Source organism: Oxyura jamaicensis, chromosome 19 (genome assembly GCF_011077185.1).
Source record: "Oxyura jamaicensis isolate SHBP4307 breed ruddy duck chromosome 19, BPBGC_Ojam_1.0, whole genome shotgun sequence".
NCBI classification, from domain to species: Eukaryota; Metazoa; Chordata; class Aves; order Anseriformes; family Anatidae; genus Oxyura; species Oxyura jamaicensis.
In genome coordinates this window covers 9,251,591-9,279,180 of record NC_048911.1, presented here as the reverse complement: position 1 = coordinate 9,279,180, position 27,590 = coordinate 9,251,591, and the positions used below count along the sequence as shown (strand labels likewise).

General features: G+C 38.0%; 1 protein-coding gene across 2 annotated transcripts in view; it reads right to left on the bottom strand.

The window, feature by feature from the left end:
• USP32 (ubiquitin specific peptidase 32) overlaps nucleotides 1-27,590 on the bottom strand; it is a 71,998-nt gene that overhangs the window by 30,290 nt on the left and 14,118 nt on the right. For both annotated transcript variants that reach the window (XM_035342927.1, XM_035342928.1), the window contains exons 2-7: nucleotides 21,688-21,815; nucleotides 16,082-16,187; nucleotides 15,398-15,516; nucleotides 11,625-11,784; nucleotides 1,685-1,816; nucleotides 142-249 (exon numbers count right to left, since the gene is read on the bottom strand). In XM_035342927.1, coding sequence (XP_035198818.1) covers nucleotides 142-249; nucleotides 1,685-1,816; nucleotides 11,625-11,784; nucleotides 15,398-15,516; nucleotides 16,082-16,187; nucleotides 21,688-21,815 — 753 coding nt within the window. The remainder of the gene's footprint in view (nucleotides 1-141; nucleotides 250-1,684; nucleotides 1,817-11,624; nucleotides 11,785-15,397; nucleotides 15,517-16,081; nucleotides 16,188-21,687; nucleotides 21,816-27,590) is intronic.

Genomic DNA, 27,590 nt, shown 5'->3' with positions numbered 1-27,590 from the left:
AAAAGCTTCTGAAGGCTGTCACCTTTCACAGATGCACACTTATGTGAAAGGAATTTCTAAAAAAAGTGGAAACAACTGAACTTACTTGTTCAAACTAAAAAAAGTTCTATAAAATTAATAGTTAACATTCTGCATACTTACATTTTTGTCTTTCTGCCAAGGGCCCCCTGCAACATGCTGAGAGCCCACAGGAAATTTCTTTAAAATCTATGTGATTGTCTCGGTTTTCATCAAAGGCATTAAACAAACCTGCAAACCACAGAAGCATCTCCTGTTACAGCATCTGACTGAAACAGTTGACAATAATACTTAGCATTTATGTGAAGTGTTAATGGTTTACATTTGCAAGGACAAGTACAAACGTTTATGATTGTAACATTCTTAGCAAGTGTAATAAAGATAATGAGTCACTACTAAGACCATTTTAAAGATGCATTAGATCACTAGTGTGGCTAGACAAAGGGAAACAGTTCAGGAATCCTAAACAGATGCTTTATTCTCACACCTTATGTGCAATGGCTAATTTATAGAAATGTGCATTTAAATCAGTGTAGTTAGGATAAGCATTTTTCACACAAGCTAAAGAATCAAAAGAGTAAAGGTACTCAGATGCCAATAATGACTTTTCCTAAATACAACAAACTCATTTTGAAAATCACTGAATACCTTTGCAAATTTGGCCCTAAGTGAGTTAGGAGTTTCCATTACACTGGCCTTCAAATGATTTGAGTTTATTCATTCCACACATATAACATTTTTGATCCCATAAAAAGTTAATGACTCATTCAGAAAACATACAGAATGTGCAGAAACGATTCAAGTTTCTTCATAACAGCTGTGTAAATTTGTATTACTTAGCATATAAAACACACTCACTAGCAACAGGATATGGCAATATATCCCTATTGAATTGAACAGAACTTCTGGTGTTCCAACAGCTTGTATCTACTGAACATGAATTATCCATTTTCCACTTACTACTGAGACTTGCCAGTAAAGCTGACCATTTGGTGATAAAAGAAAATGTCACTCTAAGACTGGACAAAAATCTAATATGGAAGTAGAATGTTACCTAACACTCTTATTTTATGCAGTAAATGGCAATTACACAATTATAACCTCCAGTTATTACCAGAGTGGCTTCAACCTGAAAGATCAGCTTGGTTATTAACATGTCAACACTGCAAAATCCAAATCTCCTGACCATGTTTTCTGAACAAAATCTTCCTGGGTGTACACTGTTAGGGAAAACTGTTTCATGAACAGCATGGCACAACGTCTGACTTGCCTGCTGAATTGTCGATTACTGGATGAAACTCATATTTGTAATGTAAGAATGATTACTTATTTTCTCTCTTTCAGGGACAGCAACATGTTTTGTCATTTTGCAGAATCTTAAGGAACTCAATGAAAAACGTTAAGCAACTACAAGGGAAAGCTGTACAGAACGTCTCCTGTGTGTCCTGGCAACTTACAAGAATGCATGAAGTACCACCACCTTTGTCCTTCCAGATTTCACAACAAATACAGACAGTGAAATGACTCTCCAATTCAAGCTTAAAATACATTTAGAAAAACCTACAATCCCACTTTTGAAGCCCTAAAATTTGTATGTCAGGAGACAATCAGATACCAAACACCCTTGCAACATTGCTTCCTGGCACATTTTATCGAAGTTGCATACCTTCACTCAGAGATGGATGAATAGGAGGTGAAACCAAGGGAGCAAATGTTTCTAAATCGAAACGTCCAGTTCTTGATTGAGCTTTTAGCAGCCAGTATCGTTTTTCAAGATCAATGATGTCAGATTCTTCCACTGTATAACCAACACAAATAAAAGAAAGTTTTGGTAACATCTGGACTGTGTTAAAATTCGGCACTAAACAAAAAGGCAGCATTATTTTGTCACAAAGAGAATGGTGCTGAATTTTTATGCTTGATTTCTGCATCTAAAAAATAAAAATACAAGCTGTAGAGAAAAGGTTTTATTATTACTTTGCTTACCCAAAGAATCATCTTAACTATTCAATATCTAAGAGCTCAGAAACAATAATACATAGAAGCACGTAAAAGTGCAGAAAGGAACTTTGCCTACTGCTAAAGGTTCCAGCGATCTCTTCTTTCCATATATTTCTTCTTGATGAATTGAACAGGTAGATTATATGTGCAATATCATTTTGCAAAGCTAACCAATATTTAAATTTCTAAAATAATGTAAAGTAGCATTCAAAAAAGAAGAAGAAGAAAGTCCAGAACTCTTATGGGAAGAGAAAAGATTAGTACCTGGGTTCTCCTGAAAAATTCCTTTTTAAAATTTTTATCCTCCTTATATAATAATAGTGTCTAAATGTCACGTTAAAATTTAGCTTTATTTCAAAATATGTATTTTATTTTACTTTGTTATTTATAGCACAGATGCACCTGGAAATCCAGTCAACCTTGCAGAGTGATTATACAAACCTAGAAGAGACTTTATACTGAGGAATTTATGATCTAATATAAATTGGGGAGAGGAGGGACTAGCAAAAGAAGGTGTTAGGCAAAGGTAAATAAAAAGTAGGCAGAGGAAGAAGTGTTTTCTTTCAAAACATACAAAGGCCATTTTTTTTCCAAGTTTTAGGGGTATGTCAGTTTTATCTTTGAAATTAAATGTATGTAGAAATTATTGAGTTTCTGCTCTACAATACTTCTCATCTTTTTACATACGCAAGTGTGTCACAATACTGCTTTAGGTCAGTGTAAATTAATTGGTTCTCTAATAGATATGTAATGACAAAGCTGTCTATATTAAGCACCGCTACGTGTGATCCCATTCCCAGATGGTTCTGAGCCTTTAAATCCATGCCAGCTTTCTAATAGGTTTAACTTGAGCTATTTGGCCTGGTTTAGTCTACAGAAACAATAATAATCCTGTAAGGCTTAAGAAAAGATGAAACAAGTCACATGTCAAATTAAAATTGTATTGATTTTTTCCTATGTCTGTCATTAAGAATAGTAATTTAATCAGAATAGTAATTTAAGGAACATACAACGAGCATGAACTAGTTGTAACTACCCAACGGGCACGTTAATGCCCCACAAACTTCACAAACTATGCAGTGCTGCATCCTCATCAGCAGGAAGCTTGGAAAATTTTTAACAAAAGATGAGTATCTGAGGTAGGGTTTGAGGAGTGGGATGGGTTTGCATCTTCCTGTAAAGTATTTTTAGACAGCAACTAGCAAAGTAACATCAGTGAAAATATGCCCTCCTTTTGGTCTGTACACTCAGCACAAGCCCGAGACAGACCTGACACTAGCGTGCAGAACACCCACACTACAGCTGCAGTTCAGGGGTCACATATTTCTAACATAACTCCAGGCTGAACAGAGAACACTTACCTTCCACTGAACCCCAGGCACATGCTGCAGCATCCTCACTATTGTGCATTTACATGGTAAGTGAGATAAAGGAACGGATATAGCAGGAAAACTGAACTGATTTCCTTTCTCCTCTCCCTCCTTTCCAGCTGGATCAATTCCCTTATCTGGCTTACCATCTGCTGGCTCTTGGTTGTGTTGTAATACATATGGAAAGAGTAATCTAAACATATAAAGGAATCCTACTCAACTACAAATCAAGAAGCAGTAATAGAATAGTTACTTCTTTGAAGATCAGCATACAGAAATATCGTAGATGCTTAGGCCTGTGCCCAGACACAGGCAGTTCCACGAGCCTGGGCAGCACACTCAGGTGTGACAGAAGGCACCTGGTAGGTTCCAGGAAATGCAGGAGTGCTGTGACGACTTCATGACATACCCGTCCCACAATTATCGACAGATGAGAGAAAATCTGCCAGATAAAATACACTTTCCCTCAATCCTGTTGCTCAGCAGGGCCCAGCACGCTGCAGCACTGCCAAGGCAGAGCCTACAGGACATCACGCTAGGACTGCAGCACCTGCATCCTGCAGGAGATGCAAAAAAAAAAGTACATCCATGGAGTTTCAAGGACAGAAACAATCAAAAAGTAAAATAACAAATGAAAGGTAAAATCTACTTTATGAGACAGAATCTTAAGTACATAAGAGAACCCCAGAAGTATTACACTGCCCAAAAAACAGCGTATGAAGGGCAGGTCTGCAGTGCCATTTAGAAGAACTGCACACACACGTTATCGCTCTCATTAGCAAATACAAAGGCGTTATGCTAATGATCCTGAGGGTGAGCATACAGATCAGTTTGTTTCCTTTTAATCTATCTTTGAGTAGGAAGAATAACAGACATGCCAGTTACACTTCATTCCTGAAATGATGCCACACTAAGAACATCCCAAAACCATGAGGAAGCTCACGTTGTCTTTACGGAAGAGTAACCCTGCAGAAACCTGTTTTGCTGGCAGGTGTGGCTTTTACCTTTAGTAAGTAAGAACTGAAAAAATAAGTTTTCTGACGAGGTAAAATATTCTCAAATGCCTATAGTAGAAGCTACTTGTACTCCACTTACTAAATTTGACAGTTTCTACACTGCTACCTTTATTACATTATCAAGTTAATCTCAGAAAAGAAAGGTTATCCCAGAAAGCATCTTATCTGCATTTCTGTCAAGGAGCGATTAAAATCACATTGTCTTTTAAGACAGATTTTCAGATCATCACATTCAAAGTAATAACTGATAAATATTAACATAAGAAGTGCTACATTGATATAGCCAAGGTAAATCAAGCGTGTTGATTTCACTTTTCCATGGAAGAGCCAAACACTTTAGAAAGTAAAACTGGTGAAGCAGGAAAGAACATCCTTTGCATTGACTAGACTTGCACAATTTAGGCTGAAGAGAAGTAAGAATATAACAAAAGAATATGACTCTCGGTAACAATAAATTGTAGCCTACTGAAATAGTTTCATTTACATAAAACACAGAAAGATTTACTGGATGCAAATGTTTAAGTCTGAAGTTGCAAAGCCAGCTGTTAGATAATTTGATTTCTCCAGAGTGATTTTTTGCACATAACCTTGTAAATTGATCTCAGAATACGCAGTGCGCCATACGTTCCTCGTTACATCTAAACTGCCAGGAATCTTTTGCCATTTAGGATATACACATACAATCATATTTGTTACTGAAGTTTAAATGAAGCGTGATAAAAGCAGACTGTACTTATCATCCTAATGTGTATGCACTTACCATACTACTGCGTATGAAAAAGTGCCATCTTCCTCTAAAGAGGCTTATATTCAAGTATTTTTTAACTTCTCAGAGTATAAAATGATTTTGATCCTAATACCTGGTCAAATCACATCGGGTGGTGTGAACTGGGCTTTCATTTAGTGGGTAAAGTTTTGAATAACTTAAGAAAAACAAAAAATGTGTCTAATAAATACAACAGATTCCAAAACGTCAGAACAGACTGGTTTTCTAGGCAAGTAATTATTCATTTTTGCCAGTTAAACACGTGATTATTTGAGGTCACACAGACATTATGCACCTATGAAATCTAAGCAGATACTACCCGCTTACTATTCTATGCTATTTTATCTCTCCTGCCATCATTTGTCCATTAAAATTACAAAAAAATTCAGATCTGTAGAATTAATGATAGTGTTTTATAGTTCAATTCTCTAAGACTAGCAGTTAGACAAGTGCAATGGGAGGAACGATAACATCAAGTACACATCAAACTGGAGTCTTCATATAGTAAAGGAAGAACAGGTAAATAACAGGTTTTCAGCAAAAACTGTAAAAATGAGTTAATTTAAAACCAGCCACTACGCTGTGATTGACAAGCCACAATAACAACAATAAACACTAAAAAAAGCACCCTTCATTTGAATGCCATTTTCATGAAATACGCTCCCTTCTTAAATACTACACAGGTAGCAAGCCATGAATATTCTTCTCTCTCAGAAAAAAAAAGTAACAGGTTTCCATTTCAGGCCCGATGTATTACAATTCTTTGTAACACCAGAATTAAGCAAAGATTTGAATATATTTTATAAACAACGTAATTTTAACCTACCTAATGGCACAATCCTCTCTGGCTCACAGCAGTAGAAGCATACCATATTCCCAACATTTTAACTGCAAATTGCTTCGTTTCACTCCTCACCATGATACCCTCCAGGCAAAACCCGGTCCCCGGTCACTGCGAGCTCTCCATTGCCAGGGAGCTGAGGCAGGACCAGAGGCAGACGGGCTGAACCACAACCAGAGTTTCTGCCTAACCGTGGCCGTGTGGCACTTGCAAATGAACGCATCGAAGGTTCTGGGAGCCGGGCACAGAGCTGCTTTGCAGGACTGTGAACTAAGAGGATCACAAAGTGGCAAGATGCAGATTAAGTGACACTGAGGCTTCTTCTTACTGGCCTACTGTGCCGGATTTTTTTTTTTTTTAATTAAAAAGAAGGGAATATTGTAACTTCAACCAAAATATTACTGTATGCCAGACAAACACTAACCGAACACTTATCTAGCAGAATACAGCACATCAGTGCCTTAGGACGTGAACACGTATTGAAGAGGTCTAAAACACTACAGTTCTCCTCAAAGCACAGGTGGTCACACACGTGGAAATAAATAGCAGAGAATGAGATATACTCTTCAAGGCACCTTTAATAAACCCTAAATCTTCTGAACTATCTTCCGATGGCCTTCCTTACATCATCAAGGGATGGTGTTTCAATGTGGGCACCACAACTGAAGTAGACAAGATCCAGGACACACATTTACACCCAGGCAGCCTCTCAGGATGGGCAAAGTTAAGTGATTGCTTGATTTTTCTTTCTTTTTACAGACTTGACCCTACCATAAAGCTCTACAGGTTTCTAAACCTGTCTGAGAGAAGAGGTTCCTTCCACAGCATTCAGTTTCAACTTCATACTGTTTCAACAACTCACTCCTGCATTTCAACCATGACATCTGGTTATCCAGGGCTTCTCTCATTTATTAGGAGAAATTACCAGTAACTGTATGCTGAAATATAATTATTATACTGATTAAACACTGTCTTACTCAACATCAGGAAGAGCTGTCAGAAAAGCAGGAGAATTCTGACAATTTTTCCTGATGACAAAAGATAGTCACTTCAAAGGAGTATTAGGATGCTATTTAGTAAGAACTAAGTGACACAAGAACAGGGTAACAGAGAAGCACAAATTACATGGCTTGTCAGTTCGAAACCAGCAACCTCTCTGACAAATGGGAGCATTCGCCCCATGGATCAGGGCAGAAAACCCAACTATGTAAGCCCATCATGTGACACGGACAGACACCAAGAAGACCCAGCTGTAGAACAGGCCACCACCACCTGTGTTGCACTTGAAAAATTGTGTCCAGCCAAGCCAAGGAAACCAGCAGGATCTCACCCTTCAGTGTCTCCTCTTCCTCTACATCCATCTGCTAAACTAAGCAACAGAAAGCTCTGCTTTGCACCTAGTTGGGACTCAGACCTGCTCTGATACTTAAAAGAGTACAAACCTGCAGGGCAGGCACCAAAATGACATCCTCCAGCTGCCAAGAACTCTTATATTATTGAATTACCATGTTTGAACTTGAGGGTACCAGAGGAGATTAGGCGTTTAATTTGTAATTACTAAGGACGAATAATGATTTGCTGGAAATATTCTCCTGCAGAGAAATTCAGTGTTAGTAGTAGTCCTTGGCAGGATTATCTCTGACTTACACGTTCCACTCTACTGCTATTCAGTATGATGACTGAACAGATAAAAACAGTACCCAATCATACCGCAAAACTGAGAAAATCCAGCCTAGTGCCACTGGTCACTGCTTGAATGGAGGAGAGACACCTTTCAAGTATTTTTGGGAACACAATTCCAAGAGAAATTTACATTATTTTGGTAGCTTTCAAACAAAATGACTCCTATTTGTGATTTAAGTGAAATGGAAAAAATTGATTAAAAGCAGCAAATACATGCAACTTCCTGTAACTTCAAAGTTTAATTTCTAATTATGTATTGAGAAATAATAATTGAAGTCATCTGCATTCCAAAACAAATGTTATTTACAAGTGAAAAATTAGAATTCCTTTGTTTTGCTGATAGCTCGGCTCATTAAACAAACGTAAATGGAGTCACTGGTGCCTTGCAATAAAATGTTCGCTGTCTCTCCTACATCAACGTTAATAACTTTCACTATTTTTATCACCACAGTTTTTCACGTCTCTGACATATTATTCAAGATGTTTAATGGAAAGCACACTGAGAGGAGGTAAGGCTGGAAAAGGGTCTGAAGCTTGAGCAAAGCCCTGCTCCAGGAGAGGGCGTGCTGAGAGCCGGCCGCAGTCCGGCAGCCAGGGGATGAATCTGTGCACGCACTGGGAGGGGAGCTTTACTCATTAGTTTTCATTTCACAGTAGAAGAATTTCTAAAAACTTTCACTCTTTCACTATATTCTGCTCGCAGTGTTAGCCTGGGTTTACTAAACATTATCTCAGTTCCTTTTTCTCCCCAAAGGTAACTATTATCCTAGTTAAACGTACTAAAACCAAGCCTCAGTTTAGAGAAAAGGAGCTGTCATAACAGCTCGTACTGCTTCGTACATCCAGCTACAGTAAGATTACTTTCTTACTCTTTAGATTGACTTGACTAGGCTGTAAATATTAGACTTAAAGCAAACCAGCAAGGCCCCAAGCATTCATATTTCACTGCAATTACTTTCAAGTGCCCAAGCACTCTGATTTTCCTTACTTTTGCATTTATTGTATAAGATTCCTCTACTGCCTCAAATCACAAGGGAAATCATCAGACACATCATAAAAAGAAGCATTTGTCCAGACGTGGGGGAGGCTGGTCAGCTCACTAGTTTGTCTTCTTACTACCTAAAATTGCTGTCGGTTTTCCACATCTGTCCTTTGAAAGGTATCGAGCTGCATACATTCTAACTCAGTACTAAATTCATTGTGCTTTTTGTTTTTTCCTTTTTTCTTTTAACAATATTTAGCTGGAAGATAACAAAAAGTACAATAAAGTTTAATTTTATCCAATGGTTCAAACACACCCCGTAACATAAGCTTTCCAAATGTGGTTCAGTATACTGAACCTGCAGACACCATACAGTTTGAAACATTTTACTGATGCGAAGATAAATGTAAGCTACATTAGTTTCCTGCATAAAATGAAAAGCTTTCTGATGTGTACCTGAAGATTCAATAACCACTTCAAACATTCTCAAATATTTATTTTTATTTCAGCTTTTTAATGCCAACAATGGAAAGCTTAAGTTTTCATTTAGTCCTACCTTCTTGACTGCCTATAAAAGTAAGCTGCTGGTTAAGAAAAACACTACCAGCTGCCAGAATAGACTGAATTTCTCAGTAGTCAGGTCTAATATTATAACAACACAATATTTTTTCCCAGAACACAACTGTTGTTGTTGTTGTTTTTCCTTTGATGGTGATGCTGTTGCTTGGATGTTTTTTTCTCCCAAATACATTGTTTGTGTTGAGTCACCCAGCAGAGACCTGAAATTCTGCGAACACTTTTCATGAGGCTTTAAAAATCTGCTTACTTCTCCAAGAGAACATGTAGCTATACAAACTAGCACGTGTAGAGGAGCAAACACGTGCATGCTTCCCTGAAAGGAAAGACTAAACACTTCCTCTTGTAACATGATTTACAAAATCAGATGCTGCAATACATAGGAGTGTTATGAAATTATTAACTAACTTGATTAAGAGATTGAAACCAAATACATGAGCATCACTTGGACTTCTAAACCTTAACATGTAAGGCATTACAAAAATACTCCTTTCAGAGCAGCAGTGAGCTGATCTCAAGGTTGACATTCTCAGAGATGATGCTGACAGTGTTGAGGTAGGATCGCTGAGTTAAACAGAGCAAGCCAGTTTCTTCATGAAGGAGACGATTCATGTAAGAGCAATTAAGCAAGATTTGAGGCTGTACAGTTGAAGACATCAAAGAGGTAAGCGGAAGTTAGAGGTGACGAGTCATTACATGGAAAATAGAGACTACTGTTCCTGCCGAAAGCGTGCTCAGACAATGATTAGATGGCTGAAATGCTAACAGAGTCACGGTGATTAGTGGAAGGCCCCTGCAATCCCAAACACTCAAATGTAAACTGAGGCACTTAAGGCAATTTCAGCTGAGAGAGACTGACCAAATAACTGGGATTCTGTCAAGACAAGGGTCGAAAAGTTTGCAATAAGAAAATTGAAATACTCTCTATGAAATTAAAAGAAAAAAATCAAAATTACTACAGCAGAAACAAATGTAACATGGAGCCACCCAAACAATTATTTTCTAAGAATCAGATTTTTTTATTTTTTTTTTACTACAAACCTCAGTTTCAGTATCAAACTTTCTGCGAAAAGCTTAGTAAAAATTGTACAGAAAAAGGTTCAATTTCATGTCAAAAAAATCTAAGTAAGCTCCAAGGTAACATCTAGAGGCATGGGGTAAAGCTTCTTTGAATACCTAGAGTAAAGCAGACTTGACAAGGCTGGAAGTGTGGTAGGTCTCAGTTTGATACAGATTGATAGATTTTTCCGAGGGCTGAAGTCTGTAGAATTCAAGAATCTGGGTGTTTTTTTTTTTCTTTATTTATTTTTTCTCCTGTTAGCAAACCTTTCTGTATCTTGTCTGGTAGACCTTGGAGTGGTTTTCTGAAACCTCCATGTCTACTGCAATCTCTCATAACCCATACTTGCCTATAAACTTCTAATTATGTATTTTCATTTCAGATGTTCTGAACAGAATTTTAGTGCATATTTCAGACCAAAAGAAAAAAAAAAAAAAAAACTATAAATACTGTACATAATTTTAAAGTAATCCACCTATTGAAGGGAGAAAATGCCATGTTCACATCAACAGAAAATTCTATGAGTGCATAAAGTACAAGCAGATTGTTCGAATCACTGACATCTCAACAGCAAAGACCCTTCTCCTAAGGGACACCCAGTCCCTCAGATGCTTTCCTGTAATGTATGCTCACATTACACTTGCACATCAAGTATAATTTGTCAGCTCTTTGTTTTTACATTTCATCCAGAAAACAGCTGCTCCTCCTTTTGCAATAATATAGACATAAGGAAGCATTTGTTCTTTGGAGATCGTTCCTACATGCAAATCCTGAGGAGGCTTCTCTTTAGTTAATTTAGTTCCCTGACTACATCACATGCCAGGAATATTACTTATTTGACTGAAGAAAACAACCTAAGATGTAATACTTAGTTTTGAAACAAGCATTGTTATCAAAACAGTCTCAATAGTTTTATGATCCGCTATACCAGAAAAAGCAAATGCAAAACCTGTATTACCATCAAGTCTTTTTAGAGTAACGTATTTGTCAGAGAAGACATTTTGCTTTTTCTTTATTTTTTAATTTGCCTGGTAGTCAACATCTACTGTAAGAAATGTTGTAATCTCAATACTGTTCTCTCAAAATAATGCCCCACTGTGTCCTTGTACATAACAATGTTTTACTTGTCACAGCACAGAAAGCAGAGAACAAATTAGCATGGAGAAGAAATGTATCTCGCTCAACAGAACTGCATGCATCTAATCAGAGCAGTAAGATTTAATGAACAACTGCAGCAAGGCAACAGTTTAAGTCTGTGAACTCTGAAACAGTTTTAAGAAACGCACATAATAAGAAGCATCTTTTACTTACAGTGTGTGACTCCAGCCAGTGTTTGATAGAAGGTAGGAGTATCGCTATCATCAGTGAGTGTCACATACACACCTCCAGACAGCAGCCAACGGGAAAATGTGAAAGCATCTTTGTTGTGCAATAGCCAAACCCTGAACTTCTCATAGTTTACCTTTTCACCCTATTAGAAAATAAGAAAATGTGACTGGTTTTCTCTCCTTTCTCAGCATCCGTAAACAGGAACCATCTAGCTGCAAGAACAAGAATTAGGACAATCTCCTATAAAAACAAGTACTGAAATAATTTTTTTGGAGCCATGCCTGTTTTTCTACTTCATTCTGAAATACAGCACAAGGAGGGAAATTAGACTCCTCAGCTCTCTGCATTTCAACCTCCTACTCAATGTGGCCTTTGGAAAGGCATTTACTCTGAACCTCAGGTTATGGGGATTAGAAGAAAAATGGTTTCTTACAACTCAGAACAACAGGGGTTATTTTTATGAATTTGAAATTGTTATGACAGATAAAAGCTCTTTCGTGCTGACTAACAGGTGCTATAAAATCATAAGCATTGTGTTACATCTGTGCAAGCACACAAACACCTAGCATAATTAGGTTTGTGAATAACTAACAGTATGAGAAATCACTGCGGTAGCATAAAAAAAATTATGCTGCTGGTGACCAAAGAACACCTTGCAGCATACATGTAAACATGACATTCACAGCATCTCCTAACTCAGGCTTCTCTTGCTGGATGTCTCATGGAACTGCCTCTTCAGGAGTATGTAAAAAATATAGATTCACTGCGTTTAACTGCTGAAGAGGCTGTTTAAGCCATTTAGATGAACAGTTTTCAAGCTGTGGCTATGAAACCATAGGGATCAGCAGACTTATTTCTTCACTGCCTAGAAAACTAACTACAGTAAAGGCAAACCTATTATCAGTACACAAACTCATTACATGGAGGCCCTAATCTCCATGGTAAACAAACAGAGGTCTGGAAACTGGAAGAGGTTTCGAGCCATTGACTAGTTAAACTTCCCTAATATCACAGACCATTAAGCTTCACTGAATTACACCTCTACAGCATCCAACAATTTGCACCAGGGCGTGGACTATCTGCAAATGCCAATTGAAGAAAATGGTTAATCACCACTGCTGCTAAATCATCTGCTTCATATTCCAGTTGTAATGGATTATTTCAGATTCCAGATACTGGCTCTTTTTACGCCTCTTTTTCCCACATTAGTGTTATATTTTTTCCTATAAATACATACAGATATTGTGATCAAATTGCCTCCTGACTCTCCTCTTACTAATAAACAGGGGAAAAAATTGTGCTTGTTGCTAGCTTTACAGCCCTGCATCACCCTGGGGAATTTTACCTGCACTTCTTTGTATAACAAATCCAGTACAAAAGTCAACCTAAGCATGTCAGAAATAAATTGAACTATCACAGAAGACTGAAAAAAAATGTAAGGAGGGAAGACTGGCAATCTTTGCTGGTAATTCATAGAGGAGAAAGATTCTCTAACCTTAACACAGAAGGAAGGTACAACTTAGGAACATATTTCATTTGCTTCTCTGCTGGAAAACCGGAGCACTGTGCTACTCAGCCGCCTTTAACTAAACTGAACTCGATAGCAGAATAGATGGCAAATTTATCCACAGGATTTATAGGGAAGGAACAAAGAGATATCCCAACACTTACAGGCACTATCATAGACTTCCACATGACAATGATTCGAGGAAGTCAAGATGCTACATTGCTATTCCATCATCTGTTTAATCAGTACATATCCACACGACTGACCGACAGCAGGGATCCTAACCTTCCTCCTACAGGCACCAACACTTCTCTTTTGCAAAAGCAGTCACAGTAGCTACAGAAAAAGAGGTTACTTCTCAGCCAGATCAGTTTCTCAATCTACCTCATCAAGGCATCATAAAATTACTTGAGCCAGCACAAGAGTAGGGGGATGAACAACTGCCAGGAAAAGGGTAAGTCAACAACTTGGACTTTACAGGATTTGGCCAATTACAGAACCACCTGATTAAGCAAAAGCAAATTTGCTGTCAAACAGAGAAGAAAAATGCAGCCCACAACATGGTGGTTTTTTGTTTTGTTTTTCAAATTTCTTCAGCAGTTTGAATCAGACTCAAGATCATTTTCTTACTACCTCTTTCACTTTACTTTCCTACTAGTTTTTTTCCACTGCTTTCTGTAAATGGAGCAAGAGCTGTGCCATGTTTCACCAAGACTCCTGTGTCGTTCTAATTGATGAGAGCAACAAGGAAGACATGGGACAGGAAAAAGCTTTGGAAAAAGAGCATTTGAGGCATGTAAGGTTTACAACTGAACCATGATGAAACTAGAGCAATGCAGATATCTCTGAATTTGTTTCTTCCTTTTTATTCTTCTAAAGCAAGGATGAGGAAAACATAGATATGCTTCAAAGCTCTTATTTTTAGATGAGCACATGCAGTAATTCTGAAGGAAAGAATGAAAGTACCTACAAACATCATCCTGGAAAGCATAAACTCATCTGCCATACGGCAGGAAGGCAGACCCACAGCAGGAACATTAAACTTTCTCGCTCTTCAGCAATGACCTAGTATGATCAACAGGCCAGTAAATCCTGCTGAGTGGGTTATTACACTATTTTCCTTTTAAAAGAAAATCGATATAGAGCATTTTCTTGAACAGGAAAACGGTATCAAGCCAGATTGATACTTCTCTCCCTGCAAGATCTTCATAAAGTATTTCTAGATTTCTTGGACAGTATGCAATTAACTTTTAGGGTATAATTCATCACGCCATATTAATGGGGAATTATAAGTAGGAAATATCAAGGTGGTCAGCTCCAGAAACTGGGCTGCAGTATACATATGATTTATGATCCCATGCCAGAACGAAAATTGTAATTGTTGCCCACAAAGCCAACATGACACCACTGCCAGATTAAGCAAGTTTGCCTCAGCCAATGCTGGTAACAAGCTTATCAAAGTTATCGTAAATACAGTCTAAGAATTTGTAAGGAAATTAAGTAATCTGAAATCCACAAATAAAGCTTCTCCTCAACCAGTTTTTCATAAGAATGTATAATGACAACTAGATTTTGCTAGTCAATAACTAAAGGAAACAACTGAATCAAACAAACCTGACAGTTCAGTAGGATGACTAGGGCCAAGGAAGTATCTGTGAATATCTATAAGTAACAACAGCCTGTTTTAGGGGAGGACTTCAACAAGCTTTCAAAAAGATTACATCTCTCAAACAACCTCATACATAAACGTTGTAGCTCCTGGCAGGCACAGTGAGACGGCAGTAATATTCAAAAACTATAATTTTAAGCAACCACTGCTGGTAGGCTTTTTTATTTTTATTTATTTTTATTTTTTTTTAATCCAAGGGGCAGATTTTCTTTCCTCTCTCAGATCTGTGTTCTAGATTTTTTTCTGAACTGCAATAAGATATCCACACTAATCAATCAAATTCCACTAGCAATATTCATACTTAAATTTACTTGATTACTTGACTACCTTTTGGAAATGATATCTTTATAACTAGCACAGTAAGTAAAACAGTATGGAGAATGCCTGCATATACTAAATTGCTACTTATATCAACGCAAATCACATGTAATATTATAAGATATAAAAAAAATCTCTCCTCTCTTTAACCAAGGTTAATTTATTGCCATACATACACATGAATTTATACAGCAGAAGAAAAACTGCCTAATATTCACTTTTTTTGTGAATGCAGTAAGACAAAACTTGTACAAAATGTACCTCAGAGAAACATTTCTTGAGAGATTCTGGCACTTTTCCATCAACCACCTGCAGCATCTTCTCCATCTCTTCACGAACAACATAACTCCCAGATTCATTAGAGAAGAGACTGAAAATGTCTGAGGAAGAAGGGAAATATTTAAGCAACTACTGTAGTTCCATTTTTCCAAATACTAGGTTTAAAACTGGCTAAGAATGCCAAAAGCAGTGCAACAATTTGATTCAATCACAGTATAACTTAATAGGCTTTAGATCAATAAATATTTTCTTTCTTTCACCGTTGCCCACTAATCAAAAAATAAACACTATCAAGTCAGATTAACAAGGAAGACAAAACAACAGAAGTCAGTAGGCAGATGCTTTAGTTTGTTGTGAAAAATACCAGTGCTGTCCTCCTTTCTCTGCCTACATACAGTACTCAACAGTCTTTCTGTAGGATCCTAACATCCACAATCATGGGAACGTAACAAATATTTCACTTCATTAGGTATAGAAAACTAAAATACTTTGAAATTTAAAATATGCAGCTAAAAATGTCTAATAATATACCATCTTTATTGGCAAATGTATGCCCGCTTACATACAACTACAATGACTTAATACAGCATGATTTGTGGTTCCTTGACAAAAAAGTATTCTATATACACTACATTGTTACTACTTTTTTAAAGTTGTGTTACTTACATTTTGCTTTCTCTTCCTCTCTGCCTCTTGTAAGTAGAACTAATCCAACTATCAAGTTATTGAAGTGCAGCCCTTTGGACATTCCTCCAAACGAACAGTAGATAACCTAAGAGAATAAAACAGAAGTAAACCAAAACATTAAGAGCAGGAACAGACATCACAACTAACAGCAACAAGTTACACCAGGGCTCTTAAAATACTGTGTACATTTTAAATACTATTTTCCTTGCTTGCTACTGACTTACTTTCTAAATAAACAAGATTACAAACAGGATGTGTACATGTAATTATGTTCTGCTTTTTCATTTTTCTCCAGTAAAGCCTTGAGCGTGTTCTTTATACGGCATCTTAGCCAAAGAGCCCCAGCAGAGTTCAGAGGTCAGTGGGGCTTCCACGTTACTGCAGGCAGATCCACTATTTTGTGAAATACCCAACAGAGCAGAGCGAATCATCAGCAAACCACCGGATGAAACCCACAGGTCTTAACTGCTGCTACACCTGCATCCCTTCCCCTGCCTTTCATTTGTTTTTAAACATACGAACCACAACCATACAACTCTAAACAGCAACAGCAACATTTTTAACTTTTTTTTTTTGACTTCCTAACCTCTATTTAAAAAAAAAAAAAAATAATAAATTTGAAAATACAAGAGTTTGCACAATTAATTTTAGCCTTTTTTGCAAGACTAAAAAAGAGGCCATGACCCTTTGGGACCAACAGACCAAAATCCACCAGTCTAAAGAATGAATACGCATTTTAGGTTGGTTTGTTTGTTTGTTTTTAAAAATCCACCATAACCATCAGGAAACATTTACACCCACAAGTGACAAGAAAATGAAAGTGAGAGATGACGTGTGATTGGAGTTACACTTCTCCTCTAGACTACCAGCAGTTTGGAAAAAAAGGTACATGGCCCTAACAGTCTTAAGCGTGACATCCTGAGAATCTACCCAACAAGTTTTAAACACGTCAAAACAATCTACTTCTAAATCATCAATAAGTAAAATGACTACATGAAAGTATGAATTCTCATATTAATTAGAAGATTGCAGCCCCACTGCCTATGACAGCAGGATAAGCATTTGTGTAGCAGTACCATGAGTGAAACCAGGCAGGGAACCAACATGGCTTTGAAATAACCATTTCTGTTACCAGGTTTCACTAATCTAGTGCACTCTAAGTGGGTGACCTCAGGCTGTAAGTAGCCAGAATGATGCTGCCCATAAAACTGTCACGAAATAATTACATAAATCACATTTCAAATATTACAAGAGAACATCTATATACTACCGTAACTACGTCGGACACTGAGTGTAATCAAGTGCAATCTATTATCAGTTGTGCCTTCCAAAGGAGCCAGACAGCACGTTAAAATGAAGAGTATTAAGGAGAAAAATCAATTTTTAACAGACTGAAATCCCTGTGCAGAACGTGAGTGCCATGTCTTCCAAAACAAGACCAGCAAACATTACCGTCTCACTCACACAGGTCTACATGCCAGGAAACTGTTTACCCAAGAGCTGACAAGCATCAAAATGGGTTACGCTAACTGGAAGACAAAAAATCAGCTAAATACTTCAACAGAACTTGCCCCTTTTGGGCCGGGAAAGCAAAATTTAACGGATTTTGTTACCAAGAACTTTGTCTTGAACAACTCAGCACTGGGAAAAGGCTTCAAAGAAAGTAAAATTTTCCCAAATCACTTAAATAGTTTCATATTAAAGTACTTGTAAATCACCGTGATGGTAACCTGACGCCTCCCAGAGCCTTCTGAGCAGTAAGTAAACATGCTGACAGCAGCCAGAGGGAACTGCTGAGGGAGGTGCAAGAGGATCACAGCGAGGCTTTGAAAATTTCCCAAAATCGAAAGATGTCTGAGAGCAGGTAAATTTAAGTGAACACAGAAGCACAGAAGGATCTTGTTGTATGGAAGACATTATGTAGAACCTGCCATTTCCTTCTGCTGTAAGACAGCACCACCCACATACACTAACCTCCCAGAGCATGCTCAGGTGATCTACTATTGCTAAAGTTTAATCCATTTGCAAATGCATGAAGAGTTCAAATTATTAAAACTAAATTTATGCTCTGTTTGGACACAGCGTATGCCTCATGGACTATGTCATGGCAGAGATCTGAATTCCACACTTCCTACTTCTGATGATTCTGATTTCACAAGATGCCTTCAGGGCTACACTGCATATATAAGTGATTTACTTCTATATCACACTGGAGCCATTACTTTTTTTTTTTTTTCCTTTTTAAATAAGCAGTTAGCTCTGCCGAATACTATACTTAAGTCTTAATATAGCTCCTTCAGATCCAGAAGAAAAAAAAAAACAAAAAACAAAAATCCAAGCACACTAAGTATAAAAAGGGAGAGAATTCTCACAGATCAGATTAACAGGACTTTCAAAGACCATATATAAATATGGCCAAATGAAAGAGAAATCACTACTTTTCCTTCACAACTTTGATTAAAAGATTATCTTTTCTTTATTCTTCTCTGTCACTCAAATTTCACCTTTCTGTGCTCTCAGACTTTTAAAGCACACTTATTTCACAAATCACCTTGAATACAGCTGTCTCCTCTCTTCATCCATCTGAAAGCATATTTATAATTCATACCCATCTCTGAACTTTCCACCCACTTCAGCTGAACTTCGCACATCTCAGTTTCAGTATCATTTGAATGCCAGCTATTACGTTTATATATTATTTTAACACAACGTATCGTTCAAGATTAAAAAAAAAAAAGGAACCCAGTGGATAATGTCCAAGGTATTAGTATCTTACACACCTTTGAATGAGAACAATCAGCAGCTGGTATTACCTTTACCTCAGTCACTTAATCATTTTTTGGTGAGAGTTTACCAACATTGAGTAAGTTGCATACAGCATACAACCAAGATTAGTTCACATTGCTAAAGAAGTAGCCCCACAAGTTTTCACATTAATACGTTATTTGGAAAACTTTTTCTAATAAAATGCACTGTCAAGAAGCAATTTTGTGTCCCTGTGCCCACAGCCTCTAGTAAGCCTGTTGGGAGGTAGGAGAGGATGTTCAAGGCATTCTTTTGGCTCCTTGCTCTAGTGTATAAAACCTCCTGGATTCTTCCCTAACCCTATTCTTATGACCCGTCTTCTCTTTCAGTCCTTGAGAAGTCTTCTTTCTTGTTCTTTTGGCAGCTCCCCCTTCATGTCCTTCGTGTCTTCGTTAGCATCCCTCTTCTACTTACAGTCACATTTGGAGAAAAAACAGCACAAGTGTTCTCACAATCACAATATACGTAGGAAGAAATGAACAAGAAAAAATCACTGCTTATTCCTTTTTCAATAAGGTTGATATGCAACTCCCTCTAAATTAAGCTGGTAAAGGTATAATCTAATTAGTCATGGACAGGACAAAGTTAGGATGTCCTTCTCAGCATTCTTCCCCTCCTGAGACTAACATACAAAGCTACTAAAAGCTATTTCTTGAGATATTACCATTCTTTCTATTTCCTCTGAACAGTACTTTTTCTATTAAGGTACCTATAGCTGCATATCCTAATTGTTTTATTTCCCTAGATTTAAAAATAATTGCTGTGTTCATGCATCTCAGCCCTTGACCGGCTTTCCTGCTGTTAAAACAATGAAGACACAGCCCATTCTGTTTCATTTTATTAATATTTTCAATTCCATTTTTCTAAGAGATCCTTTCAGAACATAACCACCCAGAACATTTAAGTGATTCGTGTGCATGACAATCATGTAAATTGATCGAAGTTCCATGGACTTCATTTCCCTCTTTTGCATGCCTGCTCTATCAGTGTTTTTAATTTAATGAATTCCTGAAGGCCTATCACTCCTCAGATACAACAAACCATTACTCAAGCCATGCAGAGAAAACAGCCCAGCAATCTCAGGCTCAAAATAATCCATTTTAATGACTGAAAGGCTGAAAACTCAGAACAAGGCTTTAGCTGTCTAATGAGCGTGCCTGCCTTTCCACACTGAATTACAAAGAATCCCATTACAATATGAGCAGAGTCAAGTCCAAGTTTTGCCCAGATTTTCAATATCCAAGCTCAAAGATATGAATACTGCATTGCCTGAATATGAATGCTAGAAGTACACAGTAATTCAGTACACAGTAATTTGTACTTGAATTTTGAGATGCTGATATCCCAATTCTGATGAGATCACATCAGAAAAGAGTTATGATTCTTCCACTAACTTTACTTCACCAAATAGGAACCATGAACAGCAGTAGAACTGTAACATTAAGACGTTAAGAGACACAATTATGATCAAAATTTTGTCCTTAATATCAGATTAAAAAAAAAAAAAAGAGGGTAACAGAAGACATTTGAAAACCCAGAGTATCTATTGGTGAAAATTTATCTCATCCAAACCAATAATTTAACCATTAATACTGGCATAAAAGGGATATGAAAGTACAAATTAATTCACAATGTGAAAATTGTAATATTTCATATTATTTCAAAAAATCATGTACAGTATTTTTATTTTATTATTTTTTAAATCTTATTGTCTACTAACAAAATATTCACACAGAATATGCCAAAACTAGTACTGAAGCCTTAAGCTACAAGAAATCTCACTTTCATTCAATTTGACAGTGCTAACACACATTACAGTATTTCCTGTTAAGTGCTTGAATACACATAAAAAAATAAAACTGCCAAATATATTGCAGAAGCAAGTAATATCCTCCCTGTCAATACTTGGGAAAAAAAAAAGATAAAAACAGAGAAAATAGTAAGCTTAGAAAAAAGAAACCCTCTAGCAAACACATCTAACTATGCACATTATCTAAATAAAACTGGAAGAGTTGCACGCTGCCTGTAAGGTCAGTAACACTGAAGATACCAGAAATAGAAGCTGTGATTAGAAATGACATGGAGCAAAATATCACTTGAAAGGTCTGGCTAATCTTATTCTTCTCTGAACAATATTTTAATTTCTCTTTCAAGATACGTACAACTCTATGAAAGTTTTTTTTTTCAAAGTACATGTGCAGGATAGTATCACTATTTTTATATATATATATACACACACACATTTATACATACATACATATATATACACACACACACATACATACATTATTTATACCTATGTAGCATATTTTGGTTCTGGCTACTGTCCAGTTCATTTTTATGTATGTAAAATACACAAAATCATTTCTGGGAGCTAGTAAAGATTAATCTGCACTTTAGGAAACAAAGTAAAAGCCTATGGAATCTCAGAGAAACCTACAGCGTGCTCACCTCCAGAGTAAATAAAATCCTCTACTATAATGGTTTCATATAAGAATTAAAATTTCCCCAATTTTCACTTCCCCAACACTACATCTGGATACCTAGATTTACTTTAAAGTCATCTACCACCTATTAGATGGGTGTGAGACAATGACTCAGTCAAGCACACATTCACTGACAGCTCACGATCCAAGTCTGGAACATTACCTTCAGTTAGAGAACACACTCTAATACTGGATGAAAAATTGAAAGAAATTGAATTTGCCCATATTTGTGTGTGCACATCTAAGGTACACAGTATCAACACATACATCTCTCCAGAAGAGTTTATAAATTACCTCAGCAACTTTTGGAGGGACTCCATCACCGAGAACTTCCCTGATGAAGCATTGTTGGGTCATATAATACGAGAGTCCACAAGTTCTCTTGAAAGCATCTTTCAGTCGCTTCAGCTCTATGTCTGTAACTGTAATGAGTAAGAGGAGAAAAAGATTTGGTCAGTAAAGATGTCATAGAAATGAACACCTTAAGGACTCTCGATCCCGTACACGTTATATTCATCGTAAAAATAAAAGTTCAGAAGAATTAATGCACGATCTCACCCAGATGGAGGAAAAATTCAACTACTGGAAAATGAGATCTAGTAATCTTAATCTTCCCCCCAAAAAAGAGAATGGGGGGGGGGTAGACCTAAAGTTAACATCAACTATTGAAACAGTTCACTGCCTGTTTTCTTTGACTACAAAGATGTATTATAATTTGTTCTAAATTAAGCACCATTACTGTCACACAGAAGGAAAATAAGCTAGCTTTACGATCAAATTTATGTTGCATATAAGCTAGAGAAATGATCTGTAACCAACTGTGGTGAATATTATGAAGAGCAGCTCTAGCAGCATGTTTCAAACAGCCTCATCTAGCAACCTGTCTATTTTTCTGTAGAAAAAAATAAGTAATCACCACTTACAGGCTTATGAGATAGTACAGCAAAGCCTGAATTGAACAGCAGTGCTAGTTTGGGCTAAACGGAATTCTCCACCTAAGACTTCCTTGCGCAGTCAAAGTCTGATTACCAGCTAAAACCTGTTCAGACTTATTCACAAACTAAAGATAGAAAGTTTGAAGAGTTGCCCTTTATACTTGCATGAGTGTCCTGAAAAGCAGTCCCTGCCTTCCTACTTTACAAGCACAAAGCGACTTTATAACAACGTGGTTAAGCGGCTCTGAGCAAGGCAAAGAATTACTCTAGGTCCACAAATGTAACGCGTACTTGGGAGGTATCTCACTGAACGAAACAAGTACTTCATCAAAATCAGGTTGCAGAGCATGACACGCCACGGCCTGCATCCCACGCAGGTTCCCACGTACTGCAGAGGAGCATTTCCCAGCCTGAAACCAATGCAGCGATGCTGCCCGTGACAGCCACTGCACTGTATTTATAGCGAGGTATTTTCCTTTCCTTGATACAACCAGCCAGACAGGGCAACTCCGACACGGCCAGAAGCTTGTCCAGCTTTTTGCCAACCAAAGTAAAACAGAGCACTTCAGGACTTAACCCAGCATTCCCTTCAAAATGTCCACATGCCAATTAATTCATTCATCAAAAGGAAAATCGTTCCTTTAGAAGCAAATGATGTTGAAACATTCCTCCCTGATTTTAACCCTCATTGACACTGAAACAGACTGGGTCTTGACTTCATGACAGTGTGTAAAAACAGAGATTGGGTCATGTTTCTTCTCAAATTTTATTAGGTATTCTGGGTACCTTTTACCAGGAAAAAAAAAAAAAAAAAGGATCTGAGAAATAAGCCTCAAGACTATGCTCTGATTAAAGCCACAGCATTTTGCCTTCTGATTAAGAAGGAAACAGCAAGAATTCCCCCCTCCCTCCCAAAATTTAATTTATTTTTTTTCATGAATGCAAAAATAAGGTCTTCTCCTCACAATCCTAACACTAGCAAAATCCATTTCAACTTGAAGCTGCAGTTTCCTTCCACCAGCAGTCAAAACCAACTGCGGCATTTGCCCTATTGCATACATATTAGGGGAGGAATTCTTTTTTCCTCTTAATACATGCAATTTTGTATAAACTTCTGCACTACTTTTTTTGCCAGGATTAATTAAAAGAAATACAATAGCCCATAACCCGTTAAAACTTCTAATAACTGTTTTAATAGAAAATTTTATTTATGCAATAAATGAGAACTGCCTATATGTAATGGGCTAGAATATAAAGCAGTTTCAGGCAGTCATCCCCGGGAGTCGTGGCCATGCAAGCACCCCCTTGGTGCAAGCATCTCCCCGGGCGGTGCTGGCAGGTTGCAGAATCCGGCCCCTACCCACCTGCCTCGAAACGTGCCTCGAGTGCCATTGGCGGATGGCTTGGCCAAAGGAAGGCCGGGAAGACGACTTTACCAAGGCTGCTAGCATCTTCGGCAAGGACTGCCAGCACATCATTTCATAGTAGATGCTAAATTGATACTGCTACTCCGTGCTACATTTCAAAAGCAAACTGCTAGCGCTAGAGATCACTTAATATTATTGTGCACGCAGAAACTACAAAGCAGGTCATGGAATTACAGAAAAGATAATCATTTCCATTCCCTCCCTGGGACACATTAAAATGATTGATGCAGGCCATCTACAATCATCTGCAAAGCTCTGCAAAAACAAGTTCATTATACATTTAGAGCCAGGCACACGAAAGTACGACTGAAACGAGCTGAGTAGAAATCAAAGATATTATCAACGGTTACTTTAAGTCTGGAAGACAAATAAAATATATGAATACAAAACTTCCAATTATTTGACACAGAGGTAGAACATGATAGCCTGTAGAGAAGAAATAACAATAGCTCTTAAATTATGAAAGTAAGATTTCCAGAAGCAATACACTTATTACTGTAATAAAAATGAGAATGCTCATGCCTGCAGGCTCCCTTTGCTCTCTCAGTTGCACAAATCCCGTGCTTAATAGACGGTCCAACCAAGGTCAGAGGTGTTATGTATGCAAAAAGGATATTATTAAGAGGTCAATGTCAAACGCTGCCCTCCGCTTCCACACAGCAGCCTTTAATGGCACTTCATTGTATTCACTGGAGACTTTATTTAAGTTTTTATGGAGGGGGGAAGGGAGAAATAAAAAGAATAAGAAGTGCAAGAAAGTTTTAAGACCATTTTCTCTTGTCTTTCACAACTCAAGACTTAAGAGGCTTACAGAAAGGTATTCAAACATTTGCTCAAGATCTCTGCAAACGCATTCAATCAGCATGTGTTACAAACAATGCACAACAGATAAAAAGGTGGCTGAGCGGCAGCAAGCATCACAGACCACAGAGATATTTTTAAACCAACATTTAGACATAAACGCAGTTAACAACCTCACTTCATCCACTGACTGAAGGTCCTGCATTGAGCAGTCTCACTTTTTCCAAAGTCAGCCTCACCGAGCGCCTCCAGGACAGAGCCGTCCCTACAAACAGACCATTGACCGGCCCCGTTCCCTGCACACACACAGACACGACACCAGCACAGACACTGCTGCTGCTCTCACAGTCTGACAGGGAAAAACAGAACACGTAAGACTTCCTAAAATAAGTTTATGATAGTCAACACAGCAAAAAAAACACCTTCTCATCGTTCCTACCAATAACAGGTGGCTCAACCTCAGCGTTACTGCACAGGAAGCAAGGCAGCTATTAATTGGGACCACATGCCTAGTTCTTCACTCCTCAAGGCTACAGAAGCTGACTTTTTATTCTAAGGTTTGAAATCAAAATAAGAAAAGCAAGTTTCAATAGTAACATATCGCAGAAGCGAACTGCCTCTTCCACAAAAGGAGAAGTCACAGCTTGTTCTATCCAGGCACCTCCTTAACGCTACCTTGGCTGGATGCTTTCCAGCAACACTGAAGACAGTTTAACAGAAGATTAGTGCTGCATCCAACTCTCCGGGGAATACTCAAATACTCGAGCTCCAGTTTGTTTAATAAAGTTTAAATGAAACCATGCAACCTCAGCTAAAAACGCCACCGCAACTTAGAGTAATTGTAGCAGACCTTCAGCTCACCCAATTGCCGAGGTTATTTTTAGTTTAATAGTGTTAAACTTAATGCCGTTTGTATTGATTTACGATTCTAGTATTATTTTTTTTTAAACTAACAACTGTCCAGCTAAAAATGTGTATAGCAGCCTCCAAAACCAGCTACACAATAAGGCAGTCCTATGTTGGAGCCACCCCTTTCTTTGCAACACTTTCACTCCAAGTATTTATTACCAAGTCATCCTGGAATTTTCCTTTTTGAATTAAAAAAAAAAAAGCAATGTGAGTAATGCACAGTTCAATATTCAGCACAGCCTCTGTCACTTCAGGACAAAGGTGAGACTGAAAAGGCCTGCTTTAGACAACAAATGCCTGCGGAAAACTTAGCAAGCTGGGAAACAAATACCTACCTCAGCAAAAAGTACGCTGCCTTTATAGAGCTACTAGCGAAATACTATTGAGTCATCATAAAAATCTGACTGTTATAACCAAACGCACCTCATATAGATACTCTGTGCCTGTTCATTGCCTGTCTTGAAAAGAGAGAGAGAAGGAAATGGTTGTATCAGAATGTCAGTTCTCACTAGTGGAAGCACAAACATTGCAAATGCTGTCATACGTCCTCAGAGGCTAACGAACCTAGCCTGAAGTTCTTACAATTACTTCAATAGTATGTTTTATTTGAATGTAGGAAAGTCATTAAAATATACCTAAAATCTGAAATTTTCAAATAAAAAAAGCAATGCTAGGGACACTACGGAGATCAGGAATGTAACAAGTGCCGTGCAGCAGCACCTCTGCTTGGCCCCAGTAAGCAACCCGCACCCAACGCTGTAAGTCACCCGCCTGCCTCGGCCGCTCTCCACTGCCCTTGCAGAGTTTAAAGATTTACAAAGGCACCGGAGAGAAGGGACACCAAAGTTTATGAGCAAGCACTGCTGCTTAGGATGCAACAGTTCACATGTGAACTTTAAGCATTATAAGAAACTAATATTAATGTTGAAGGGAGCTTGTCTGAAGGTTAAAAGTAGTGGCTAGTCAAGCTTAATGGTTTTATTACAGCTTATATGAGGTAATTACTATATACCTTGCCTGTGACGTGTGACGAGAGTGAGCACAATGCATGGGTTTTAAATTCCTGTTTCACACTCATTGGGAACATCGGGACCAGACAAATATGCCTTCCTTCACAACGCCTCTTCCCCTCACCTTCAAAATCCAAGCAGAATTACATAAAACGCTGTGATACAGAATGAGATAAAAAACACAGCTTTTTAGAGCATACGAAGTTGGTTGTTGTAGCAGAAGAGGAATAAAAGCATTGCACTGGAGCTCTTTAATGCTGAGACATTCAGGCAAGAGGCACTTAACCTCTGCGTGCCTTAAGTGTCTCAGCACTAAAATCGCACCGTCACAGCGCAGCTCGGGCTGGGAGGGACCTTAAAGATCATCTAGTTCCAACAGAAGGCACGGAAATGACAAAAGGAATATAAATCCTCGTCTACATCAGACAGTTCTTTTATAAATGATCTCAGATGGTCTGTGAAAGTACTGCACCCAGGAGCTGCTTCAATCTGTGAGAAGGACGGGAGCCCAGCACTCGAACTGAGAGGAGGTGGAGTTAATCTGCCAGGGCTGCTATCAGCCGAGAGCCAATTAACCTAATCTGTAACAAACTGGGCACAGAAACAGCACGCCGAGCTGTTTTCTTTACTTTCATCTTACAGAGAAAGCAGTGGCTGCTGGAAACAAGCAGTGTGTTGGTAACCTCTGCTCACACCAACACGCAGAGCACCACGAGCAGCTGCAGAGGTGGCAGCAACAGCACCAAGGAGCCGGCAGGATCTTTAGGTATCAAAAGCCAAAGATATTTCATTTGGCTACATGAAAGGAAATTATATATTCTAGTTTACAGGTGAGCAGGAAAAAAACAAGTCGGACAGAAACCACAAGGTATTGACAGTGCTGGAAATCAAAACAGGAAACAAATCACTCCATCATCAGGAAGAAAACATCACATAGGATAAAAAGTTCAGGTAAGGGGAAGATAAGGACACACTGAGCTCATCTGGCTAAGCACCTTACCAAGTATCTAGTAGGGATGGCGCTTTTTCCCAGAATGTGAAGCAGCAAAACGTCCACGATACACTACAAACAGGAAACAAAATGGGAATTCCTACTACTTACCCAGTCACTACTG